At 36.9% G+C, this 22,738-nt stretch overlaps 1 protein-coding gene across 8 annotated transcripts in view; it reads left to right on the plus strand.

The window, feature by feature from the left end:
- NSMAF (neutral sphingomyelinase activation associated factor) overlaps window positions 1–22,738 on the plus strand; it is a 61,606-nt gene that overhangs the window by 28,131 nt on the left and 10,737 nt on the right. For 2 of the 8 annotated variants that reach the window (XM_069466470.1, XM_069466474.1), the window contains exons 8-21: window positions 221–268; window positions 374–426; window positions 10,645–10,774; window positions 12,524–12,595; window positions 14,164–14,272; window positions 16,256–16,432; window positions 17,548–17,627; window positions 18,164–18,254; window positions 18,352–18,415; window positions 19,342–19,393; window positions 19,495–19,615; window positions 20,009–20,140; window positions 20,899–20,941; window positions 21,230–21,393. In XM_069466470.1, the coding sequence (XP_069322571.1) occupies window positions 221–268; window positions 374–426; window positions 10,645–10,774; window positions 12,524–12,595; window positions 14,164–14,272; window positions 16,256–16,432; window positions 17,548–17,627; window positions 18,164–18,254; window positions 18,352–18,415; window positions 19,342–19,393; window positions 19,495–19,615; window positions 20,009–20,140; window positions 20,899–20,941; window positions 21,230–21,393 (1,336 nt within the window). Of the gene's footprint in view, window positions 1–220; window positions 269–373; window positions 427–10,644; window positions 10,796–12,523; window positions 12,596–14,163; window positions 14,278–16,233; window positions 16,433–17,547; window positions 17,628–18,163; window positions 18,255–18,351; window positions 18,416–19,341; window positions 19,394–19,494; window positions 19,634–20,008; window positions 20,141–20,877; window positions 20,942–21,229; window positions 21,394–22,610; window positions 22,672–22,738 lie in introns of those variants that run through there. The other 6 variants (XM_069466473.1, XM_069466471.1, XM_069466475.1 and 3 more) reach the window with 6 other exon arrangements.

Raw genomic sequence — 22,738 nt, forward strand, 5'->3', positions numbered from 1 at the left:
GTCTTACTCAAACCATCATCCCTTTTCCAAATATGTAGCAGATTTACTTCAATATGTTGACTTTGAGAACTATATATTAGGAAGAAGCCATAGGTATCGCAGAAGTAATCTTGATTGCTACTAAGTAATAGGATGATTGCTGTTTTTCTTTGCTTCCAAAGAAATACTTCATTATCATCTGAGAGAAAAAATAAATTCCTATGTATTTATGATATTGTAGCTTCACAGAGCATCCTGCCTTGACAAGCTGGGTGACCAAACTGCCATGGTGAGTGTTTCTAACCACGTGTGTCTTTGGTTGTGAATTAACTTGTATTAATATTTTACTTATAAATACTTACATCCCTACTTTTTAAATGGTCTGTTTTAATAGATAACAGCCATTTTGCAGTCACGTTTGGCCAGGACATCATTCGACAAAAACAGGTAAGTTTTTAATGATCTTGTTTCCTGATTGGAAAAGCGGTGGTTGTCTTCGTCTCTGTGCCTCAGCAAGCATGTCCAAAACTGGCATCCTCAACATTGGCCTCACCCAAAACCTACATTTCTCAGGGAATGGCCCTGCCTCAGTGCAGGAGAAATCTCCGGGGCTTCTTTGACTCTTTTGCATCTTGACTTCCGTCAGCCAGCAGGGCCTGTCTTTGTTTTCATGCTGTCGCCTCATTTCTCTCCACCTCCGACCCACCCAGAAAGCGGTCCCAGCTTTCAGCTCATCTGGCTGACTTCAGTCTTGCCTTCTCCATCCTCTTCTCTCCCCGTACCTAATGTCCTTTTAAAATATGCTCTTTCTAAAGACTTTATTTAATCACAGCACGAGCCTGTTTAAAATTCTTCAAGACGCCCCGTTGCCGTCAGGATAAAGTCTAAGCACCGTATCAGGGCACACAAGACTCTCACATGCTGGCTCTGGCTGCTTCCAGTCACTGGCTCTTGTTTTCTGTGCTCTAGTTATTTGCATTTTCTGCAGTTTCTCTTGTGCCACGTGGGCTCTCACCTCTGAACCTTTGTTCATGTTCCTTTTGTTTAGAAAACTCATCTTCCTTCTCTTTTGCTGGCTAACTCTTACTAATTCTTCCAGCTTAGCTCTTGGTTCTTCTAGAACGTCTTCCCTAAGCTTTCAAGTTGTCATAAGTACTTTGTTATGGTGCCCCATAGGGACCAAGAGAATACACTCTTACTGTTCTAATGGTTTTTTCATTGATTTTCTTGGCTTTCTAACTATCCAATGTATTTTCTGCAAAAATGATAGTTTTATACTTTCATATTATCCTGTTTTCTTACTTGTATCTTGCCTTATGTTTAGATTTCCTTATATTTAGAGTATTTGGACTATTGGTCTATATCTTCATCATGTTAATTACTATACCTTTATGGTAACTATCGATATCTGGTAGTGCAGAGCCCCAGACGTTAATTTCCTTTTTACTTATGTCTGTACTATTCTTGGCATTTAGAATTTAGAATTCTAATTTAGAATCTAAATTTAGAATCAGTTTATCAGTTTCCATAAAAGAAAGCCTGCTGGGATTTTGATTGCAATTACAGCAAATCTATAGTTTTCTCTCTATTTATTTAGCTTTAATATCTTCCTTATGATTTTATTCATAAAGGTCTTTTTCCTGTCTTATGTTAGATTTATTCTAAGTATTTCACATCTGTGATGGTATTGTAAATGGTATGCTATTAAAAATTTCATTTTCTGTTTATTGTTGATATATAGAATGCAATAGATTTTTGTGTACTCATTTTGTTTTCAAAAACCCTATAAAACTCTGTGACCAATTCCATTAACTTTACATTTAGATTCTTTATATGTACAAAATCTTATCTATGAAATATTTGCAAGTCTCTATTCACTAACATTTTTTATTTTACATTTTTGCATTTAGTAATCATTCATGCTTTGGACAAAGTATTTGTTGAATAGATTCATTCATTTTTGGATTATTATGTGCTAGACTTTTGCTAGAAGCTTATGTTTATAAATGAGATTAGTTTGTAATATTCTATTTTATTGCTGTCTTTGTGAGATTCGGGAATCAGTTATCCTGACCTTTGCCCTACATTTTAACGAGTTAAAGAACTTGCCAGTAAAGCCATCCGTCCAGTAATGTTTTTTTTGTGTGTTTGTGTTTGATTCTTTTTCTGTTTCACTATATAGCATTAATTTTCTTTCCATTTTTATGCTGGCAGGGTATGTTAGGTAAGTGGATTGCTGAGGAAAGAATAGTTTCCATTTTAGAAAGGAAAAGAAATAAATAAGAAGAATTAGCTTCTTCTGACCTACTTAGAATGCATCATTTTTCTAAGTAGTGATTTAGGCTTGAATTCTGGATTTCAGCATGGCATTCATGTAAAAAGTGGTTCACTATGAAACTTTTAGTTTAGCCAATCTCTGAAGTGTTAGGCTAAAGAATTTGGGAGAGAAATTTTTGCAGTAATAAATGAAATATTCTATCTAGTATTGTGTACTTCCTCTAAAAGAAAAAAGGGAAATTTTGCTAAGATAAGCTTTCATCACATTCCTGAGGAGATGCTGTTTTGTTGAAGGAATATAAGAATAACTATGTTTATATTTTCCTACTTTTTATGTTGGAAATTTTTAAATCCTCACAAGTTGATAGAAGATAATGAATGCAGATACCCTGTGTTTCACCAGGTGTTAATTTAAAATTTTCCAAATTTGCTTTTGATCTTGTATCATTCATGTGCTCTGTGTGTATTTGATTTGTATGTATAAATATGTATATATAATGTGTACATGTACATATGTAAATGTATTATATATAAAAAATATATGTGTATAATTTTTTTCTGAACCATTTGGAACTAAATTCCAAGACATCATGACACTTCCCCTGTAAGTACTTCGGCATGTGTTTGTTGAAAAGATCTTCTCCTCCATTCCTTGATACCATTATTATACTCAATTAGCAGTAATTCCATATATAATCTCATATATGGCTCCATATTCAAATTTCCTCATTTGTACCCCAAAATGTCTTTATTTGGAATAATTTTACTGTTTTTTTTTTTTTTTTTTCTTGAGACAGAGTCTCACTCTGTTGCCCAGGCTAGAGTGAGTGCCGTGGCGTCAGCCTAGCTCACAGCAACCTCAAACTCCTGAGCTCAAGGGATCCTCCTGTCTCAGCCTCCCGAGTAGCTGGGACTACAGGCATGCACCACCATGCCCAGCTAATTTTTTCTATATATATTTTTTTAGCTGTCCATATAATTTCTTTCTATTTTTTTTTTTTAGTAGAGATGGGGTCTCGCTCTTCCTCAGGCTGGTCTCGAACTCCTGAGCTCAAACGATCCGCCCACCTCGGCCTCCCAGAGTGCTAGGATTACAGGCGTGAGCCACCATGCCCGGCCTGGAATAATTTTAGATTTAAAGAAAAGACAGCAGCAAGTACAGAGTTCTCTTCACCCGTCACTCAGAATCCACATTGTTACATGTTTAATACGTAGATGCTGCCGTCTTTCGTTGGATATATTCCTAGATATTTGATTGTTTCATGCTATTAAAAATTCATTTTCCCATTATTTATTACTAAAATATAGAAATGCAGTTCATTTTTTTTTAGGTTGACCTTGTATCCTATGACTTTTCCAAATTTGCTCATAGTCCTAGAGGGTTTTTTGTAGATTCCACAGAGTTTTCATGTACATAATAATTTAATCTGTGAATAATGAGTTTCACAGAAACCCCCATGGCTTTTATTTTCTATTTTTTGCCTCATTGCACTGTTTTATTAATAGATGTGGTAGGAATGGACATCCTTGCCTTATTCTTGATCTTACAGGAAAAAGGTTTAATATTTCATGTTTAAAAAATGACGCTAGCTGTAGATTTTTCATAGATGCCCTTTAACAGAATAAGGAAGTTCCTATTTTTAGTTTGCTGAGAGTTTTTTTCAATAATAGGTGTAGAATTTTGTCAAATACTTTTCTGCATTTATTGACATGATCATATTTTTTCATTTATTCTCTTAATATTATTAATTACATTGATTGATTTTTTTCAATGTTAAAGCAGCCTGTGTTCATGGGATAAATCTAATTTGAGATCTTGATACATTATCCTTTCTATATATTGCTGGATTTGCTTTGCCAGTATTTTGTTAAGTATTTTTGCATCTATATTTATGAGGGATATTGCTTTGTAATTCTCTTGTAATGTATTTGTCAGGTGTGGCACAGGGTTATGCTGACCTCATAAAATGAATGTAGAGGTCTTTCTTTATGCCCTGTTTTCAGAGTTTGTGTAGGGTCGGTGCCATTTCTTCCTTAAGTTTTTAATAGAATTTATTGATGAAGCGTTCTAGGGCTGACGTGTTCTTTGGGATTCAATTTATTGACTAGACATAAGGCTATTTAATTTGTCTGTTTCTTCTTGTGTCTGATTGGTAAGTTGTGTATTTCAAAAAATTTTTCCATTTCATCTAAGTTGTCAGATTTATTGGAATGAAGTTGTTACTCTCCTTTTAATGCCAGTAGGATATTTGACCTCTCATAAATTCCTTATATTGATACTTTGTGCTTTCTCTTCTTTTTTTTCTTTATTAGTATTGCTAGGGGCTTAGCAATTTTATTAACTTTTCAAATAACCAAATTTTGACTTTGTTGGTATTTCTCTATGTTTCCATTTTATTTATAGCTGATTTCCACATTTACGTTTTCCTTCCTTCAGCTTTGGGTTTAACTTATTCTTTTTCTAGCTTCCTAAGAACAAAGCCTAGATTGCCAATATCATACCTTCTTCTATAATAGAAACGTTTAAACTTAAAAATTTCCCTCTAAGCACTGCTTTAGCAGCATCCCACAAATTTTGGTATGTAATGTTTCATTATCTGTTATTCACGTAAAAATATTTTGTAATTTTCTTTGTTATTTCTTCTTTGATCAATAGGTTATTTAGAAGTATGTTGCTTGACTTCCACATATTTGGGGATTTTGTAGATATCTTATTATTACTGATGTCTAATCTAATATTATCTGATCAGAGAATATATTCTATATGATTTCAGTCTTTTGATATTTATTGAGATTTGTTTTATGGGCACAGCATATGTTCTGTCTTGGTGAACAATTTATTTTGTAAGCCCTTGAAAGGAGTGCGTGCTCTGTGGTGGTTGACAATAGTGCTCCATAAATGTCATTTGGGTCCAGCTGGTTGATGGTTGTTCAGAGCATATATACTTTATTGATTTTTTTGTTGTTGTTGTTGACTTGTCCTGTGAGATACTGAGAGGAGGATGTTAAGACTTTGAATGATAATTGTGGACTCATGATTATGACAATGATTCTTATTTCCATCATTTTATGCATTGTGTATTGTCAAGCTCTGTCGTTAGGTTCACATAAATTAAGATGTATAATATCTTCTTAATGAATAGATCCTTTCATCATTATGAAATATCCTTCTTTACCTGTAATGCTCTTGGTCTTGATGTCTACTTTGTCTTCCTTTAATGTAGCCATGCCAATTTTCTTATGTATTGTGATTGCATGGTATATCTTTTTCCATCCTCTTACTTTTAACCTGTTTCTTTATTCTGTTTCCAAAAACACATATTTTAAATATATAGTTGAGTTTTGTTTTTGTTTTTTTTTTTTGTGATGGGAGTCTCCCTCTTTTGCCTAGGCTGGAGTGCAGTGGCACAATCACAGCTCACTCCAGCCTTGAACTCCTGGGCTCAAGTGATCCTCCTGCCTCAGCCACCCAGGTGGCTGGGATTAGAGGCACTGCCACCATGCCTGGCTAATTTTTAAAAACTTTTTGTAAAGATGGGGTCTCGCTTTGTTGCCCAGGCTGGTCTCGAACCCCTGGCCTCAACCAATCCTCCTGCCTTGGCTTCCCAAAGTTCTGGAATTATAGGTGTGAGCCACTGCTCCTGGCAAGTCTTGCTTTTTATACATTCTGACAATCTCTACCTTTTCATTGAAATGTTTAGATAATCTATAATTATATAATTTTATAGATATAATTGGTTTTAAGCCCACTATCTTTATATAGTCATGTATCACTTACTGATGGGAATATGTTGTGAGATATGTGTTGTTAGGTGATTTCATTGTGTGAAACATCGTAGAGTTTATAGGTATATACCAAATAGCCTATTGCTCCGAGGCTACAAGCCTGTACAACATGTTACTGTACAAGTGGGATATCCCTAATCAGAAAATTTGAAATCTAAAAATGCTCTAAAATGTGGAACTTTTTGAATACTGACATGGCATTCAAAGAAAATGCTCATTTTTGATCATTTTGGATTTTGGATTTTTTTTTTTTTTTTTTTTTAGACAGAGCCTTACTCTGTTGCCCGGGCTAGAGTGCCATGGCATCAACCTAGCCCACAGCAACCTCAAACTCCTGGGCTCAAGCGATCCTCCTGCCTCAGCCTCCCGAGTAGCTGGGACTACAGGCATGTGCCACCATGCCCAGCCAATTTTTTCTATATATATTTTCAGTTGTTCAGCTAATTTCTTTCTATTTTTAATAGAGACGGGGTCTCGCTCTTGCTCAGGCTGGTCTCGAACTCCTGACCTTGAGCGATCCTCTTGCCTCGGCCTCCCAGAGTGTGGATTTTGGATTTTGGGATTAGGGATACTCAACTGGTGTAATGAAAATATAAAATTTGAAAAAAAAATCTGAAATCCAAAAAACTTCTGATCCCAAGCATTTTGGAAAAGGGATACTTACCTGTACTGAATACTGTAGGCACTTGTAACACAATGGTTAGTGTTTACGTAGCCAACCATTGAAAAGGTACAATAAAAATACAGTGTTATGACCGTATGGGACCTCTACAGTATACGCAATGTCATTGACCTAAGTACCATTATGTGGCACGTGACTGTATTTTTGTTCCTTAGCGTCTTGTTTGTTTTTTGTTCCTCTTTTCCTATCTTCTTTTGGGTAAATCTAGTATTTTTTTTGGTACTTCATTTTATCACTCCATTGAGTTTTTAGCAGCACCACATTGTATTGTTCTTAGCGGTCAGTCTGAGACTACGATATGCACCGTGTACCAGTATACCTTCAAATACTATAATATTTTACACTACAGCAATGCAAGAACCATACTCCACTGCATTTCCATTTATCTCTCCTGTCCATTGTGATCTTGTCTTATATTTAATTTCTACACATGGTGTAAAACTCACAACACAGCATTCTTATTTGTGCTTTAAAAAAGTCAAAAGCTTTTTAAAGAATTTAGATATGTACACATTTGTTTGTATATAAATTAAAAATACTAAAAAATAATTATTTTCTATTTATTCAGATGTTTAAATGTTTATACTTTCTAGTCTGGTCCTTTTCTTTCCTTTCTGCAGATCCAGCGTTTCATCTGGTGTCATTTCTCTTCCTTCTGAAAAACTCTCTGTACCATTTTTTGTAATGTGATCTGTTAGAGATAATTCTCTCAGCTTTGTCTGTCTGAAAAGATCTTTATTTCACCTTCATTTTTGCAGGGTATTTTTCGATATAGAATTCCAGGTTGACAGATGTTTTTACCACTTTAAAGATTTTCATTCCATTGTTTCTTGTGAAAAGTCACATGATTTGTATTAACTATGTATAAGGTGTGGTTTTCTTTGTGCTTATCCATTTAAGGGTTTGAGAATGTATAATAGGAAAAAGTAAACCATTTTTTTCTACTATGCTCAACACAGCAGTGACCAGATGTGTGGGATTTTTTTCCCACACCAAGCAATTCTCTGACACCAGCTGGGTATTCTATTATACAGTTGAAATCAATTCTGACACTATCTGCCTAAAGTTAGCACAGATCCACAGTTTAAGAGCTCAGTCCCACCAGCCTGAGCAAGAGCAAGGCCCCATCTGTACTAAAAATAGAAAGAAATTAGCTGGACAACTAAAAATATATAGGAAAAAAATTAACTCGGCATGGTGGCACATGCCTGTAGTCCCAGCTACTTGGGAGGCTGAGGCAGAAAGATCGCTTGAGCCCAGGAGTTTGAGGTTGCTGTGAGCTGGGCTAATGCCACAGCACTCTAGCCCGGACAACAGAGCAAGACTCTGTCTCAAAAAAAAAAAAAAAAAAAAAAAAAAAAAGGCGCTCAGTCCCCCAAGATGCCCCATTTCAGATGCCAATTACAAATTCAGGTTGTCATCCATGCTTCCGACCAACTGGCTATAAATCAGAGGTTCCCACAACCCCCTCTTTGGGTTTGATCATTTGCTAGAATGGCTCACAGAACTCAGGGATACACTTATTTATGTTTACCAGTTTATTATATTAATAAGGGATATGATAAAGGAGACAGATGAACAGCCAGATGAAGACATACATAGGGTGAGGCCAGAAAGGGTTCCAAGCATAGGAGCTTCTGTCTCCATGGAATTAGAGTTTGCCTGGCTATAACCTGGAAGCTCTCCAAACCTCATAGTTTATGGATTTTTATGGAGGCTTCAGCACATAGACATAATCACTTATTAAATCAATCTCCAGCCTCTCTCCCGTTTCCTGAAGATGGGCTGGGAGGTGAAAGTACCAAGTCTCTAATCATGGCTTGGTCTTTCTGGTGACCAGTGATGGGTCCCCATCCAGGAGCCTGTTGGGAATCTCCTCATTACAACAAAAGATGCTCCTGTCACCCAGGAAATTCCAAGGGATTAGGAGCTCTGTGTTAGAACTGGGACCAAAGACCAAATATTATACCTAGCACCCCTATCACTCAGGAAATACAAGGGTTTTAGGAGCTCTGTGCCAGGAATTGGGATCAGAGACCAAATACATATTTTTTAATATGTCACACAGAGTTTCAGAATAACATGAATCTATGAGCTGATGTCCCCCCATCAGTTCTCAGCCATGCTCTCTTCAGTATTTCTTCTGTCCTATTTTCTGTTTTTTATGGCTCAAGGTATACTTATGTTAGTGCATTTTATGTATTCCCTCAGATACATCGTCCTGTATTTTTTTTCACTTTTTTTCTCTTTTTGTTTTAATTAGGACATTTTTTATTGACCTGTTTTCAACTTTGCTGGGCCTTTCCTCTACTGTGTCCAGTCTGTTCTTAAGATTATTTAATTAATTCTTTATTTCTGATACCAGATTTTTATTTCTGTATTTCCTTTTGGTTCATTTGCATATTACAGTTTCTCTTTCTCTACTGAAGTTCCCTATCTCTTCACCTGTGTTGTCCATCTTTTGTTCTAGATCCTTTAGCGTATTTATTATAGTTATCTTACAGTCTCCTGATGGATCTAACATCTGGGTCACCTTCTATTGTGTCTTTTCTTTCTTGAGCATGGGTCATATTTTCTTGCTTCTTTGTGTGTATTATAATTTCTTATATGCTGAACAGTTTGCTTAAAAAGGAGGTATAGAGACTGAACTAAATAATACTTACCTCCAGAAGTGGTCATGCCCACCCTTACTCTGTGAGGCTCCTTGTAGTTGGGGGGCTGTGTTAGTTGAATCTGTGACTGGGCTGGATTAAGACTTTGTTGCAGCAATGGTTAAATTCAAGACTGCACTGCCTGCAGCTCTGTTGAGGAAGGGCTCGAGACTTTCTCTTCCGTGGGACTTGGGATCTGAGCACTTGAAGGATTCTGGGGATATCTTTGTGCTTCGCAGCTCAGCCACCGGCTTTCTGAACTGGAGGACAGTCTCTTGCGTTCCACGCCAGTCGTCAGCACGTTTGCGTCTCTGGGGAGCTTTCATTACTCTCCAGGCCTGACTCTGGGATTCTGCTTCCCGGAAGCTCTCTCTTCATCCTGCACCCTTACCTCCATGGTTGTTGGTCTCTTCTTTCCTTTTTGCAATTATGTTCATTTCGGTTTCTCTGCATCCTTGGCTTTCCAGCGGGTTTGAAGAAACCATGAGGATTGTTCAGCTTATCCAGCTGGTTTTGGTTATTAGGGTGAGAGCTATGAGGGTCGCCTGTGGCTTTGCCATCCTGACTTGATGTGGAAGTCTGCACCTGTACATTTTTGTCCTGTTACTTACAAAGAGATTTATTTTTAACCCAATTATTTAACTAAGTAGTTGCCTTAAAATTTAGATGATTTGATTGTTTCACCCCAATTTTTTAAAAATTAGTAAAGCAGAAAGAGAATGGATTTTTGATTAAATATTTTAGGAGTAGGTAGTGGGTAGATTATCTTTGATTTTACTGGAGTAAATCCACAGAAGAATGTACTTTTGGACTGACATTCAGATAATTATAATTATGTAGTCATAGCCTTATAAAGTGTGGAGTGAAATAAATGCCACCTTTGCCAAAATGGTTTATAGATCTATAAAAATGGGTCTTAATGACACAAATATAGAAAATTATGTTTATGTAAGAATAGTTTCAAGGCTGATTTATTTTGGGAGGAATAAGAGTTCAGCTAAAAGGTTATTTGATATTATTCATTTGTCTACTTTTGCTTCTGTGATACATAATGTCATCTATTTTTTTAAAAAAACCCGAGTTTTCATTATGCCATTTAAAAGAATGTCAGTTTTATCTAAGCAACCAATTTATATTACTATTTTTCTGATACTAAATATGGTATTTAGACAAATATCATTCAAAGTCACACTGTAGCTCCGTTAGGTAAACTTAGAAAGTAGATCAGTTTCTGATTTTTCTTACTTTTGCTGAAAAATACATTTTCAGATTCCAAAGTGTTTCAGAAAAGCTGCACATGGAATGCAAAGCAGAAATGGTGACGCCTCTGGTGACAAATCCTGGACACGTGTGCATCACGGACACAAACCTGTACTTTCAGCCTCTCAATGGGTACCCGGTGCGTAGACTACGGGGTCAGGTGGAGAGCCACCTCCGTCCCTAAGCTCTCTTTCCAGAGCTTGGCTTTACAATCCCAGTAGGCTCGCATTTTGGTGAGGATCAAAATCACTTGCCCCACCCCCGCCCACCCCCACCAGCATCTGTGTATTTTCCAGACTCCCTCTGTAATCCTGACACACAGTCACCGAGTTGGAGTTCCTCCTGTCAATTTGCAGTCATTTGTGCAGCACTTGCTCCCAGTGTTGTGGAAAGACACCCAGCCCCTCCCAGTTATATTATAGTAAAGGATCAGTAGAGATCGAGACCTTTCCACTAGGAAGCACATCTGGAAGAGATCAATGAAATGTACCATGATTAATAAGAAATAGATATTTTCCGTGTATTTGCTTATATGTACATATAAGTTGGTATTTCTGGTTTTTCCTTAATTATAAACAAAATCTGCAGATCTAAGTTTTCCTTGCAGAAGTTCTATGAACTAGTCCTCTCTCGGCTAGTGCAGAGGTGTGTGCAGAGATGCTGCAGTCTGGCAGCCACGGGGCTCCTACTACGGACCTTGGGAACAGTCTTCTCTTCCACAATGACAATAGACTTACTAGGCCAGAAAGTACAGATAAACTCAGCTTTCTACACTAAAACGTGTAAAGATTTGTTGCTTATCTAGATCTGGCCCCTTTTTGGCATTCATTAAAAGAACAGAAATCCTAATACATTCTGGTAGTGCCTCTGGGCCATTTGGCAGGGCCGCTTAAGGAGTGTTTTCTGCCAAAGAAAGCTGCACCCTGGGAATTCTCCAGGCTGGTCGTTATGTGGCACTAAAACATACTATCCTGAGTGAAAGATGATGCTATAATGACTGTGTCCACTAGGTGGTGGGGCACACTTGCCAAGTTTTCCAGAGGACGCTGCAAATTGCTATAATTCTCAAGTAGTGTGATAAATTGGTTTGGCTCCTACTGTTACTATTGCTTGGGTCAGAAACTTTTAGAAAAGTGTTTATGTGTCATAGCCTCAGGATCCCTAGGTGAGAACTTACCTCTTCCCTTACTTCTTCTCTGGGCCAGGGTCCTTGGCCAGCAGTGCCCGAGACCCGAGTTGGGGTCTTCAGGGCAGTAGGCACTGATGCACAGGCTGCCTCGGGGCTCTGCCTCCCTCCATCCCCGGAGCAGAACTGTGGCAGCTTTGCCCTCAGCCAGTCTCGGTGCCTTGTTAATCCTCATTCCTCTCTGACCAGTATTTTAAAACTCTAGAGAAGAAAGAAAAATTTCTTCTTCATTAAGAAAGAAAAAGTTTAGAGGCCTTGCTTTATGTGTAGTAATTTGTGAGCCTTGATACACTGTAATTTTTAAGGCAATGAAAGACAGGCTTCTAAAAAATAGATGTATATCAGTACTAAACAAACCGCTGGGCTAAAAAAAATAGAAGAAAATTCCTGAGAGGTTATGTATACCAGTCCTTTAATATTCTTTATCACCCCAGGATCTTATAATAACCCGAAAGACAGATGATTGCATTATCATTTTAAGGGTTCCACATGGAGGTGGGGAGACTTGTCCAAGGTTGTAACGCTAGTGGAAAATGGCAGGGCAGAATTGAAACCAGATTCGCCTTGTTCCAAGATCTCCCTTTCCAATTGTTCATCAGAAAGGCAAGATGGGGTCATTTTTTCTTCCTTTCCGATACTAAAGAACAACTTCTAATTGTGTTGGTATATTGATGTTTGAGATTTGTCTTTCTACTTTTAAAGAAACCTGTGGTCCAGATAACACTCCAAGATGTCCGCCGCATTTATAAGAGGAGGCATGGCCTCATGCCCTTGGTGAGTTCCAGGGGACTTCCAGTTCTGGGTGCATGACTGTCATACCTTCGGGTTAGCCAGTGCTTTATTGACTTACAAACATGTGGGGCATGTCTGGAAAGTGCAAGTTGTGTTGTGTTGTAAGCAAATGGACTCTGATTTGCTGCTCTTGCTTTCGAAGAAGCTGGAAATTGATAAAGAAGTAACTCCTTTCTGTAGAGAACAGGTTCTGTTGCAAAAATGTTTTTGGCTCCAAGAGCAAGAGGGCTAGAGCGCCATTGAGTTTCTCACTCCTGTATTCTTAGAGTTTCTGAGCTTAGGCCAGAATAATGGATGCAGACCCACCCAGTGCTACTGCCACCACCGTTCACAGCAGCTACGTCACAAAGTAAAAATTGGAAGACATTACCAAATCATTCTTCAGTGGAACTACAGTGCATTCACAGTTAACTGACATTAATTCTCCCTTTGGGCTTGGAGAGAGAGAGAAATGGACAAAATAACCATTTACATCATATGGGCCGTTCTTCCCACCATTCCCCTGCATAAGCGTGTGACCATACGTATGTTTGTCTCACATACCTACTTTATTAACTAGTCCCTGCAGGTGTGATGGTAAGGTGTTTTAATTTGACATCAATGTAAATGCATTTTTCTCCTTTGAAGATTAACCAGTAACTTGGTGGCATTACAGAAGCATTGTGGAATTTAGCCACCTTATTTTTGTGTTTTTAATTTGTGAAACTTAACTATTTTGCTGCCTATTTTGCTTAAAAGGTGATCTCTCCATTTCCAGTGCTAATACAGGCTCAGGGAAGCAGATGCTATTAAAAATCTCCTCCTTTAGCTACAGAGGGGCAGTCAGAAAAAGAGAAGAAATTAACATTAAGTGCCTTCTGTGTACCAGGCAGTTTATATATATTATTTTATTTACTTGCCATCACAATCCCTGTGAGGTAGATGATCCTGTATTTTACAGATAAAGAAATTGGAACTCCAGGAGTTAACGTCTTAAATTCCCTGGCCAGTAGGTGGTGACAGCCTGTATTGGAACCAAGGACAATGCTAGGCTTCCATCCTTTTTTTGCCTATTCCTGTGCTGTCTCAGCCTTAGCAGCACCATATTCACAAAGCTCACAGTTTTCTTAAAAATAATTACAATATGTTAATTGAAGATTATTCAGTTATCAGATTGTGAGGTATACATAATTATTTAACTTATAAAAGAAAGCTAAACACTTATGTTTGAAGAAAAGATGTGAAGACATGGATCAGATACATTTGAATTTCAAAATAATAAATTCACAAAAGCTGTTATCAATAAAAATATTCAACAGCAAAAGGGAGTTTATAAAATTTAGCTGAGACACGTCTTTTTCTCAGAAGGCTTGTAAACATGACATCTATATATACACAGATACAGATATATATATATATATCTCACTGAATCAAATTTATAGTTGAAAATATGAATACTAGGTCTAAAAATCAAAAATATACATGTTTAATTGAAAAGCTCTTATATACTTACTGGGATTGCAAAATGAATTTGTTTTATTCTTTTTTTTTTTTTTTTTCTGAATTTACAGGGCTTGGAAGTATTTTGCACAGAAGATGATCTGTGTTCTGACATCTACCTAAAGTTCTATGAACCTGAAGATAGAGATGATCTCTATTTTTATATTGCCACGTATCTAGGTTTGGTGCTCACCCTTCATTGTATCTGTTCATATGAAAGTAGTTCAACTCCTAAGGAACTGGATAGGAAATAAGAGAAGAAAAATGCTGTATCTAGAATCGCCTGTCCATGGTTCTGCTTATTTCTTCTCATCAGTATCTGTAATTGCCAAAATAATATTTTTAAAACTATGGGAAATATAAATTCATTTTGGTAATAGTTCATTCTAAATCTATATTTTAAAAACTCTTAATAAATATATTTACATGTTTTTTGTATTTTAATGCCCTTGAAATTGAATGGATTATGGAGAATCTACCCAAATATTTTTATTTCCAATTATGTCTTATATTATAATAGTTTATGAAAACCAAGACTCAGTTTCTTGATGTGAAACATTGAGTTATCCAGTCATATGTTTGAGGTCATTGATTGTGGTCTTGATCACAAAGCCAAAAAAGGAACACGTGAACCTTCTATGTTTAATATAGTACCCTTGAAATGGAATTTGATTTTAATTAATGCTACTTCCTCAGTTTCATGGAAAATGTGGATTTTCCCACCTCTATCAGAGAGAACACCTGTATTTTTCTTTTCAAGCATAAACTTTTTTATTAAGTTGCATAACTAAATTATTCTTATTTACAGAGTTGCCAGATGACTAGAATGATTCTTAAAAATAGATGTTGGGATTTTATTAATACGATCTTCATTTTGTTTGCTATTTTAATATACTGTGAAACCATTTATGAGATATATAGTGAAGTACATCTTCCCTTAGAAATGAAATTTTCCCTCAAGGAGGAATAGTTTCCTTTCAATAAGGAATATATTTTATTTTACAGTAGGTTTATAGTTATTAATAATATCTTTTTTCTTCACACATTAAGCTCTTCAGGTTAACTTAATGCATAAGTATAGCTTTGGTACAAGTCTACTTTATCTCCTATCTCCTGATTTAATTTTTAAATTTTTTTTCTAACTGTTCTAATTAAAACAAAAAATTCAACTTTTGTGGTGAGTCCCACAATCTCAAGTCAAAAGCCTTGCCATGATCTAAAATATCCGTCTTCTATAAAGCTGTCAGTTCTCACTGAGCTTGTTCCTAAGATTGTTCCTAGGATTTTTCTGAGAGGTTTGAAGGGCAGAAGATGAAGGGGGGGAAGTATTTTCATTTTTCAAGCCCTTTCCCAGTAGCTGATTAGGGAAGAAACTTGGCAAAAATAAAAAAGAATAAATATTGAATCAACATAAGTTAAGTTGCTTGATGCATTCAGTAAAACGTTAAAAGTAGAATTTTCTGAACAAAATGGAAAACCCACTTGCAGGACAGTTGATCCATTTTACTCTCCAAAGGGAAAGTTCTCACGATGCGTGTTATCTGTCATCCCATTTATTATGGGGAGGAGGAGGCTCTGTGGTTCTTCCAGTTTGAGAATTGGGCCCCCTGCCAAATACCCTTTTTCTTCTTTCATAGTTTCTTTTCTTTTCCTTAGTGCTCACACGCATAAATAATAGGTAGTCATTGACATGTTAGCAGTAGTACATCTCTTCCAGATCTAAAAGGAAACTGAAAGATTTTTTAATTTTGATTTCACAAAAAATTGGGGAAATGAGCTGGCCATGGTTTTTAAAATGCATTAAGACTCAGCACATTTGGAAGGATTCTTTGTTATTTATTGTATAAATATCATATATTACCATAAATATATATTTGCTCCATACTTTTGTATTTCTTTAGGTTATGTCATATTTTGCAGGGGAAGGATAGTAGTTCAAGATATTTAATAATTTCCCCTTCTCAATCTTACAGATGGTCATACTTAACTGAACAACTACTTTGTGAAAACAAGCCAACAGCGTGTTTTTCTTTTTCTTAAAATGTATTTTTCAAAAATGTATCAGAGGGTCTACATGTTAAGCATCTAGCTTTTACATGCTAAGTTAAAATTAGCCAACCTTTTGTGAAGTTAAGTGACAGACCCTGGGTCTTCCTCCCCCAGAGCACCACGTGGCCGAGCACACGGCCGAGAGCGACATGCTGCAGTGGCAGCGAGGGCACCTTTCCAACTACCAGTACCTCCTGCACCTCAACAACCTGGCCGACCGCAGCTGCAACGACCTCTCCCAGTACCCTGTGTTTCCCTGGATAATAAATGATTATTCCAGCACAGAATTAGGTAAAATGCCATGCATGGAATTCTGACAAAGCTGAGTTTGGAGTGGTCACCTTTGTTGTCTTTGAAGGAGAGAATAAATTTTATTTTAGAATTGTGATGTGGTGTGTGAACAAATTAGAACTTATTTCAATCTTATTGCTAAGGATTGTCAATTTCCATTCCAAGATACTGTATAAATGTTAAATAAATTATATAAATGTTTTATATATGTTTTCTCCACCATGCTTCTTGGAGGACACACACACAAAAAATGGGCATAATTTTAACCCAGTGTTATCATTACCATTATCATTGGTGATAATTATTATTATTACATAGTAAGTACCATTTTTTGAAATATTTAAGTTTCTCACTTTGAAAATTATTGATCAGTTTATTATATTATTTTAAAATTCACATTAAAAACTATGATTACCAAAAGAAAATCTATTCATTACAGAACATCTGGAAAGTACTGAAATAACCAAAGAAAGAAATAAAAATCATCTATAATTATATTACTGAGGTACAACCGTTTTAACTTTGTGGTATATACTTCTCTCTCACTCCCTCAAATTACTTAAATACAAATGTGATTGTATCATAATTTTATTTTGTAATATTTTTAAATTATATATTTTGTGCAATTAGTTCCTTTTCAGAATTCACTAAATTGAACACTGTGCTTGAAAGAGATAACAGATTTTCTGAAATAGGAGAATTTATTTCTCTGATAATATTCAGGTCCCAGTTCTCAAATTATGCTAATATCACAGAATAATAATATTTACTATAATTCAAACTTAGAAAGTGAATCTTGGTAGAAGAATAATGGCTTTTTAAATTTATTTTTTATTATTTTACTTGGCATATAGTTTCTTGAAATCAGAAGTTCTTTTTTAAAAAAATCAATATTCAGGGCTTCATCAAATTAGAGATACTACTCTTAAGTGGATGTTGCAAACTTAAAACTCAAAAAGTTCTAACCTTTTCTTTCTAGCTATGTAAGTAACTAATGGAAACATTCTCGTGGATCCATCTCAATTTTTCAAAAACTTTATTTTGCAGAAATGACAGTGTGCTTTTGAATCAGTTCAGGAGGAGAATAGTACTTATTTATTTGTTTATGTTTGCAGATTTGTCAGATCCAGGAACCTTCCGGGACCTCAGTAAGCCAGTGGGGGCCCTGAATAAGGAACGGCTGGAGAGACTGCTGGTGAGAGGACTTAGGGGGTTTGGGATTCTAAGCAACATCCTGAGCCGTAGCCTGTGTTTGTATAGTAATGAAACTCACTTCTCCGAGATTTAGGGGAGATGCACAGTAGTGACTTGGTGACCTTAAATAATGTTTTTTTCTTACTTTTGCCCCCCCACCATCCATTTAGCTGCTCATCATTTGCATGTTTTGTTCAGGAAGTAGGAGGGCAACTTGTTTACGGGTTCATTGAATTATTTTCATGAAGGTACCCTGTGGTGGTAATATTAATAAACTGCACAGGAAATTCATAAAATCAGTTCTTTTTAATCTAGCCCCAACACTGTTACCACTAAGTCAAGAAAACCAAAATCCTTGTCTCAGGAATGCTGTGTAGTCACAGATTTTCTCTCCTTCTTACCTTCTCTTTTTCTTACCTAAGAGAGAAATCAGGGAATATGGTGCATCCATGCTATGATTTCTTTTAGGATTTTACTCCTTCAGTCAGGTATTATTCTCTATCCAACACTTAGCACTATGTTTTCCCTTCATCGTAGACTCGCTACCAGGAGATGCCTGAGCCAAAGTTCATGTATGGAAGTCACTACTCTTCCCCAGGCTACGTGCTCTTTTACCTTGTTCGGATTGGTAAGATTCTTTATCCTTGCCCTCAATTAAATTTTATTTCATTTGGATTCTTAAATGGTTCTATGATTCGACTCAACTCTGACTTTTTCCACTCTAGCACCAGAGTACATGCTGTGCCTGCAGAACGGAAGATTTGATAATGCAGATAGAATGTTCAACAGGTTGGATATAAATGCCTCACTTGTCATTTTTAATACTTTCTGATTTTTACATTTCTGATATGTATGTTTGTTTCAAATAGATAGAACTAGATATGAACAAAATGCAAAAAGTCACTAATTGTTATATCTATTCCTTTCAGGCTCTTCCTAGACATATATATGTATGACTGTGTGTGTGTGTATAAATGTGAAAACATATTTTAAATAGTGTTTTGTCTTGCCTTTTGTAGACTAATATTAGATCTTGGAATTTTTTCCATATTATTAAATATTCTTCAAAACAGTGATTTTTTAAATTGTTATATCACATTCTAACATATGCCGTAATTTATTTCAACTATTTTTCTCAATCATTGGGCATTTAGATTGTTTCCAACATTTTATTAGTCTTAATAATTCTGCTATGAATTGAATATAACTCCCTGTGTATGTTTAAATGACTTTTTTTTTATCATGAAGGTAATATCTTCTTGCCAAAAAAAAAAAAGGAAAGAAAATATGAAGAAGGAAAATAAGTTCACTTGTTATCTCACCTTGTTGAAATAATTGTTGTTAATGTTTTGGCCTATGTTTTCCCAATCTTTCTGAGCTCTACACATACCTGTTTATAATTCCTTTTGAAACGAGCTGTTGAAGTAGCTGTGCTAGTCTCTCAGTAGGCACCTGCCTCCGTTTGGCCCTTGGGCGAGGCAGTGTGTAGGTGGTGGCTCATGCTATGGACTTGGACTCCGTACTCACTCCTGTGTGACCCCAGAGGAGTTGAGTAAACTCTCTGGTCCCCGGTTTTCTCTGTCATTAAAGGGGGATACTCACGTAGATGTTGAGAACTGTGAGTGAAACAAGTGCATAGGAAGTGCTGCTGTTGCTGTTGCCTAGTTTAGATTTAAAATCAGGTGATTTTTTTTTTTTTTTTTGGTCATATTTAGTATTGCGGAAACTTGGAAAAACTGTTTGGATGGTGCAACAGATTTTAAAGAGGTAAGCAGTTAATAAAGCTAGTGATTCACTGGGCTTGTGGTATCTAACTGCTTTAAAAATGGTTGTTGCTGTTCTTTTTTGTTTCTCCCTGAAACTTTCAGCTGATTCCAGAATTCTATGGTGATGATGTCAGCTTTTTAGTCAACAGTCTGAAGTTGGATCTGGGAAAGAGACAAGGCGGACAGATGGTGGATGATGTAGAACTGCCCCCTTGGGCCTCAAGTGAGTACCAGCTTGGGGGTAGCGTATTACGGACACTCTTTACCGAGTAGTGCAACTTCAGTTTTGTTAATTATTTTATTGCTTAGATTTTTAAAAAAATAACAGTATAATTCTCTATCTAGATGAGGCATTATCAGTCCTATTCCAAGTCAGCAGTGTTCTATGAATCTATGATGTAAAAACATTAATATGTACTTGAGAAATCTAAATGTGAAAATTATTTTTGCCACTTTTTCCTTCAAAAAACTTAACATTTCATATGATGGAGGAAAAAAAACTTAATTAAGACACATGTATCTCTGGCCTATCCTAGAAGCTTTATGGATAGACAAAATGCATGGGAGCAAATGCAATGGAGACTCCGTGATTTCTTGACTGACTCTAATCTGGTAGGTCCTGAGGACTTTCTCCAGAAGAGCAAAGGCGCGTTGGAAAGCAGCTACGTGTCAGAGCACCTCCACGAGTGGATTGATCTAATATTTGGCTACAAGCAAAAAGGGAGTGATGCTGTCGGGGCCCACAATGGTATGCAATCGTCATGGAAATTTCCGTCAGCGTTGGGTGAAAATGAAAGCAAATAAAAAAAAAATGAGGCCACGGCAATTAAGCTTATTTCTTCAGCAGAAGCATCTTATAGCAGAAAACAGTGCCACTGGCTCCATGACCCCGGATTAGCTGCTGAGTAACTGAGGAGGAAGAGGAAGGACTTTTGCCCAACAACACTTACCTCACCATGGTCCCAAGAGGTCTTTCTCTAAAGTCTTCTAATTTTAGCATACACTTTCCATCCCATTTAATAATTGCAATTAAAGCTAAATCAAAATTTGATAGAACTGTGGCCTTAATTCTTACGAAAGGCCCCAGGGTTTCTTTTTCGTTGAACGGAAGGACAGCAGCAGCAGCTGCAGTTCGGGGCTTCTCTGCCTCCACATCTCTCAGGGCTGACAACCTGAGGAACAAGAGCTGGAAATGCAGACCTGGTTTCTCACGCGGCAGTGTGGGGTCAAGCTGGCACTGTGGCCCATGCTTCCCCCACGGGGGAGATGATACCAACTGAGAAAGGCACTGAGATCACGGGTCCTCTAACCCGCCAAGTAGGTCTTTGTTCATCAGCAGGTAGTAATAAACGTTGATATTTACAGAAGTTAGATATTAGTCTGTTTTGCAAAGTGACAATCAGTTCGGACACAAATTTTAAGTTGTTGAATTGTTTAAATTCTGAACAGGGTTATATTGTAACTAAATAGTACATCTTTCAGTAGTGTTTTATATCTCTCTTTCAGTATTTCATCCCCTGACCTACGAAGGAGGTGTAGACTTAAACAGGTACATTTAAGTAAGGAATTTCTACTTGAGTTATAAAATACCTCTTTATCTAAATTATTAATGCAGTTATTTGAGAATGTTAAGGTATGGAAATTTAAAAATGAATTATGTTTGGCTTTCCCCACTATGTTACTGAGCCTCAGGAAATACTCTAAAGACCCGCGATGGGTTTAGACAGTCCTAGCATAGCTGCTGTCATTATTTGAGAGTTAATCTCTCCTATTGATCTGTATTATTTGAAAAGTGTGCAGGGAACCTGAGCGACATTATTTGTGCTCTGTCCTAAAGCATCGAAGATCCCGATGAGAAAGTAGCCATGCTAACCCAAATCTTGGAATTTGGGCAGACACCAAAGCAGCTGTTTGTGACACCACATCCTCAAAGGATCACGTCAAAGTTGAAAAGTCTGCCCCAGACTTGCAGTTACAATGCTTCTACAGCCTGCTCCCCAGGTAGGTTTTGTGAAGAGAATAAACGTGAGCACTTTTGTTTCTGTTCTGTGACTGCGATGCTTCTGAAGATTCCGAAGATGAAGCACGAACCGTTGTGCTGCCTAGAGATGCTTGTGTGTCTCCATCTTGGTGCAGTTCTTCTGAAGACAAGTACCTGTTTTTGTTGGTGGTGTTTGTTTTTAGCTATTGACGTTAAGGAAAATCAAATCGCTTTTATTTTTTGGCAATTTAATATGGGTAGGAGTTGATCGTATTTGTTTTGATTTGGTTCTCTTTCTTTGCTGTGTCTTCTAAGCTGGTGTTTGATTTTTAGTTATTCACCTTGTCGTGCTTATAGTCCTGGCTGTGGCTGCCTAAGCAGTCCCTGTCTGCCCTGCTCTTTCCCCGGCATGACCTCCTCTGTCCCCAGTTCTCCTCTTCCATACCCACATACAGATCTTGAATTCAAAGTGCTCTGTCTTCTTTGATTCTATTTTCTTATTTAACGTTTACAGAGTATCTCTTCTGTGCCAGGCAGGTGTAGGTGCAAAAATGAACCTGATCAAGTTCTTGCATCTAGTTTCTGAAAAGGAAAGAAAGAACACTCACTTTTATCCAGTTATCCGTGTTTTACATTTCACATATGACAACCTCAAATTTACAGGTTCCCAAAAGGAATTTGACACTACAGGGAATGTTGGGAGCAAAGCTACTTTTTATCTCCAATTCTATTGTCTGTTGCAAGCACACCCAGGCTCCTCAGGCACACGTAACTGAGCACTCTCGCCAGCGTGGAGGAAGAGCTTCCTGGCGTTACGTGACCCGGGTTAGCCCAGCGTACTTCTCGACAAGATAGTGCTGCAGAGGGTTAAGTCATGAAGATCACAGGATTACCTTGTGATGCCATCTCAGCCTGGGCTCTGCTTAGTCACCAGGCCATAACCACTGTCATGAGATTGCTTTAAGAGGGTCACTGCTCTAGCCCTTCTTAAAGCAGAAGTGAAGGGATTATTACTCCAGTCCAGAAGCACTTAGAGTAATTGATTTCATCTCTGCTTTCTCCACCTTAAAACCAAAGCAAAATGGAAGCATTCTTAGGCAACTGTGAGGTTTTTTAAAAAACCGCTGACAAGGAAATGATTGCTCAGTCTTGTATTTCCTGAAATTGTTAAGTTAGCAGCCAAGTGAAAAGTTTGCAAATATTGGTAAAAAATACTAAGAGTCTAGAATTCAAAGATACTTTTTGATCTTTTTCTACACATTTTTTTTTTCCTTGACTAACATGCAACTATCTAACAAGTACATGTCAAAAGAGTTATATTTTGGTGGGGTGTTTTGTTTTCTAGGTTTTTTGATTTTAACAGAA

This window comes from Eulemur rufifrons, chromosome 3 (genome assembly GCF_041146395.1).
Source record: "Eulemur rufifrons isolate Redbay chromosome 3, OSU_ERuf_1, whole genome shotgun sequence".
NCBI lineage: Eukaryota > Metazoa > Chordata > Mammalia > Primates > Lemuridae > Eulemur > Eulemur rufifrons.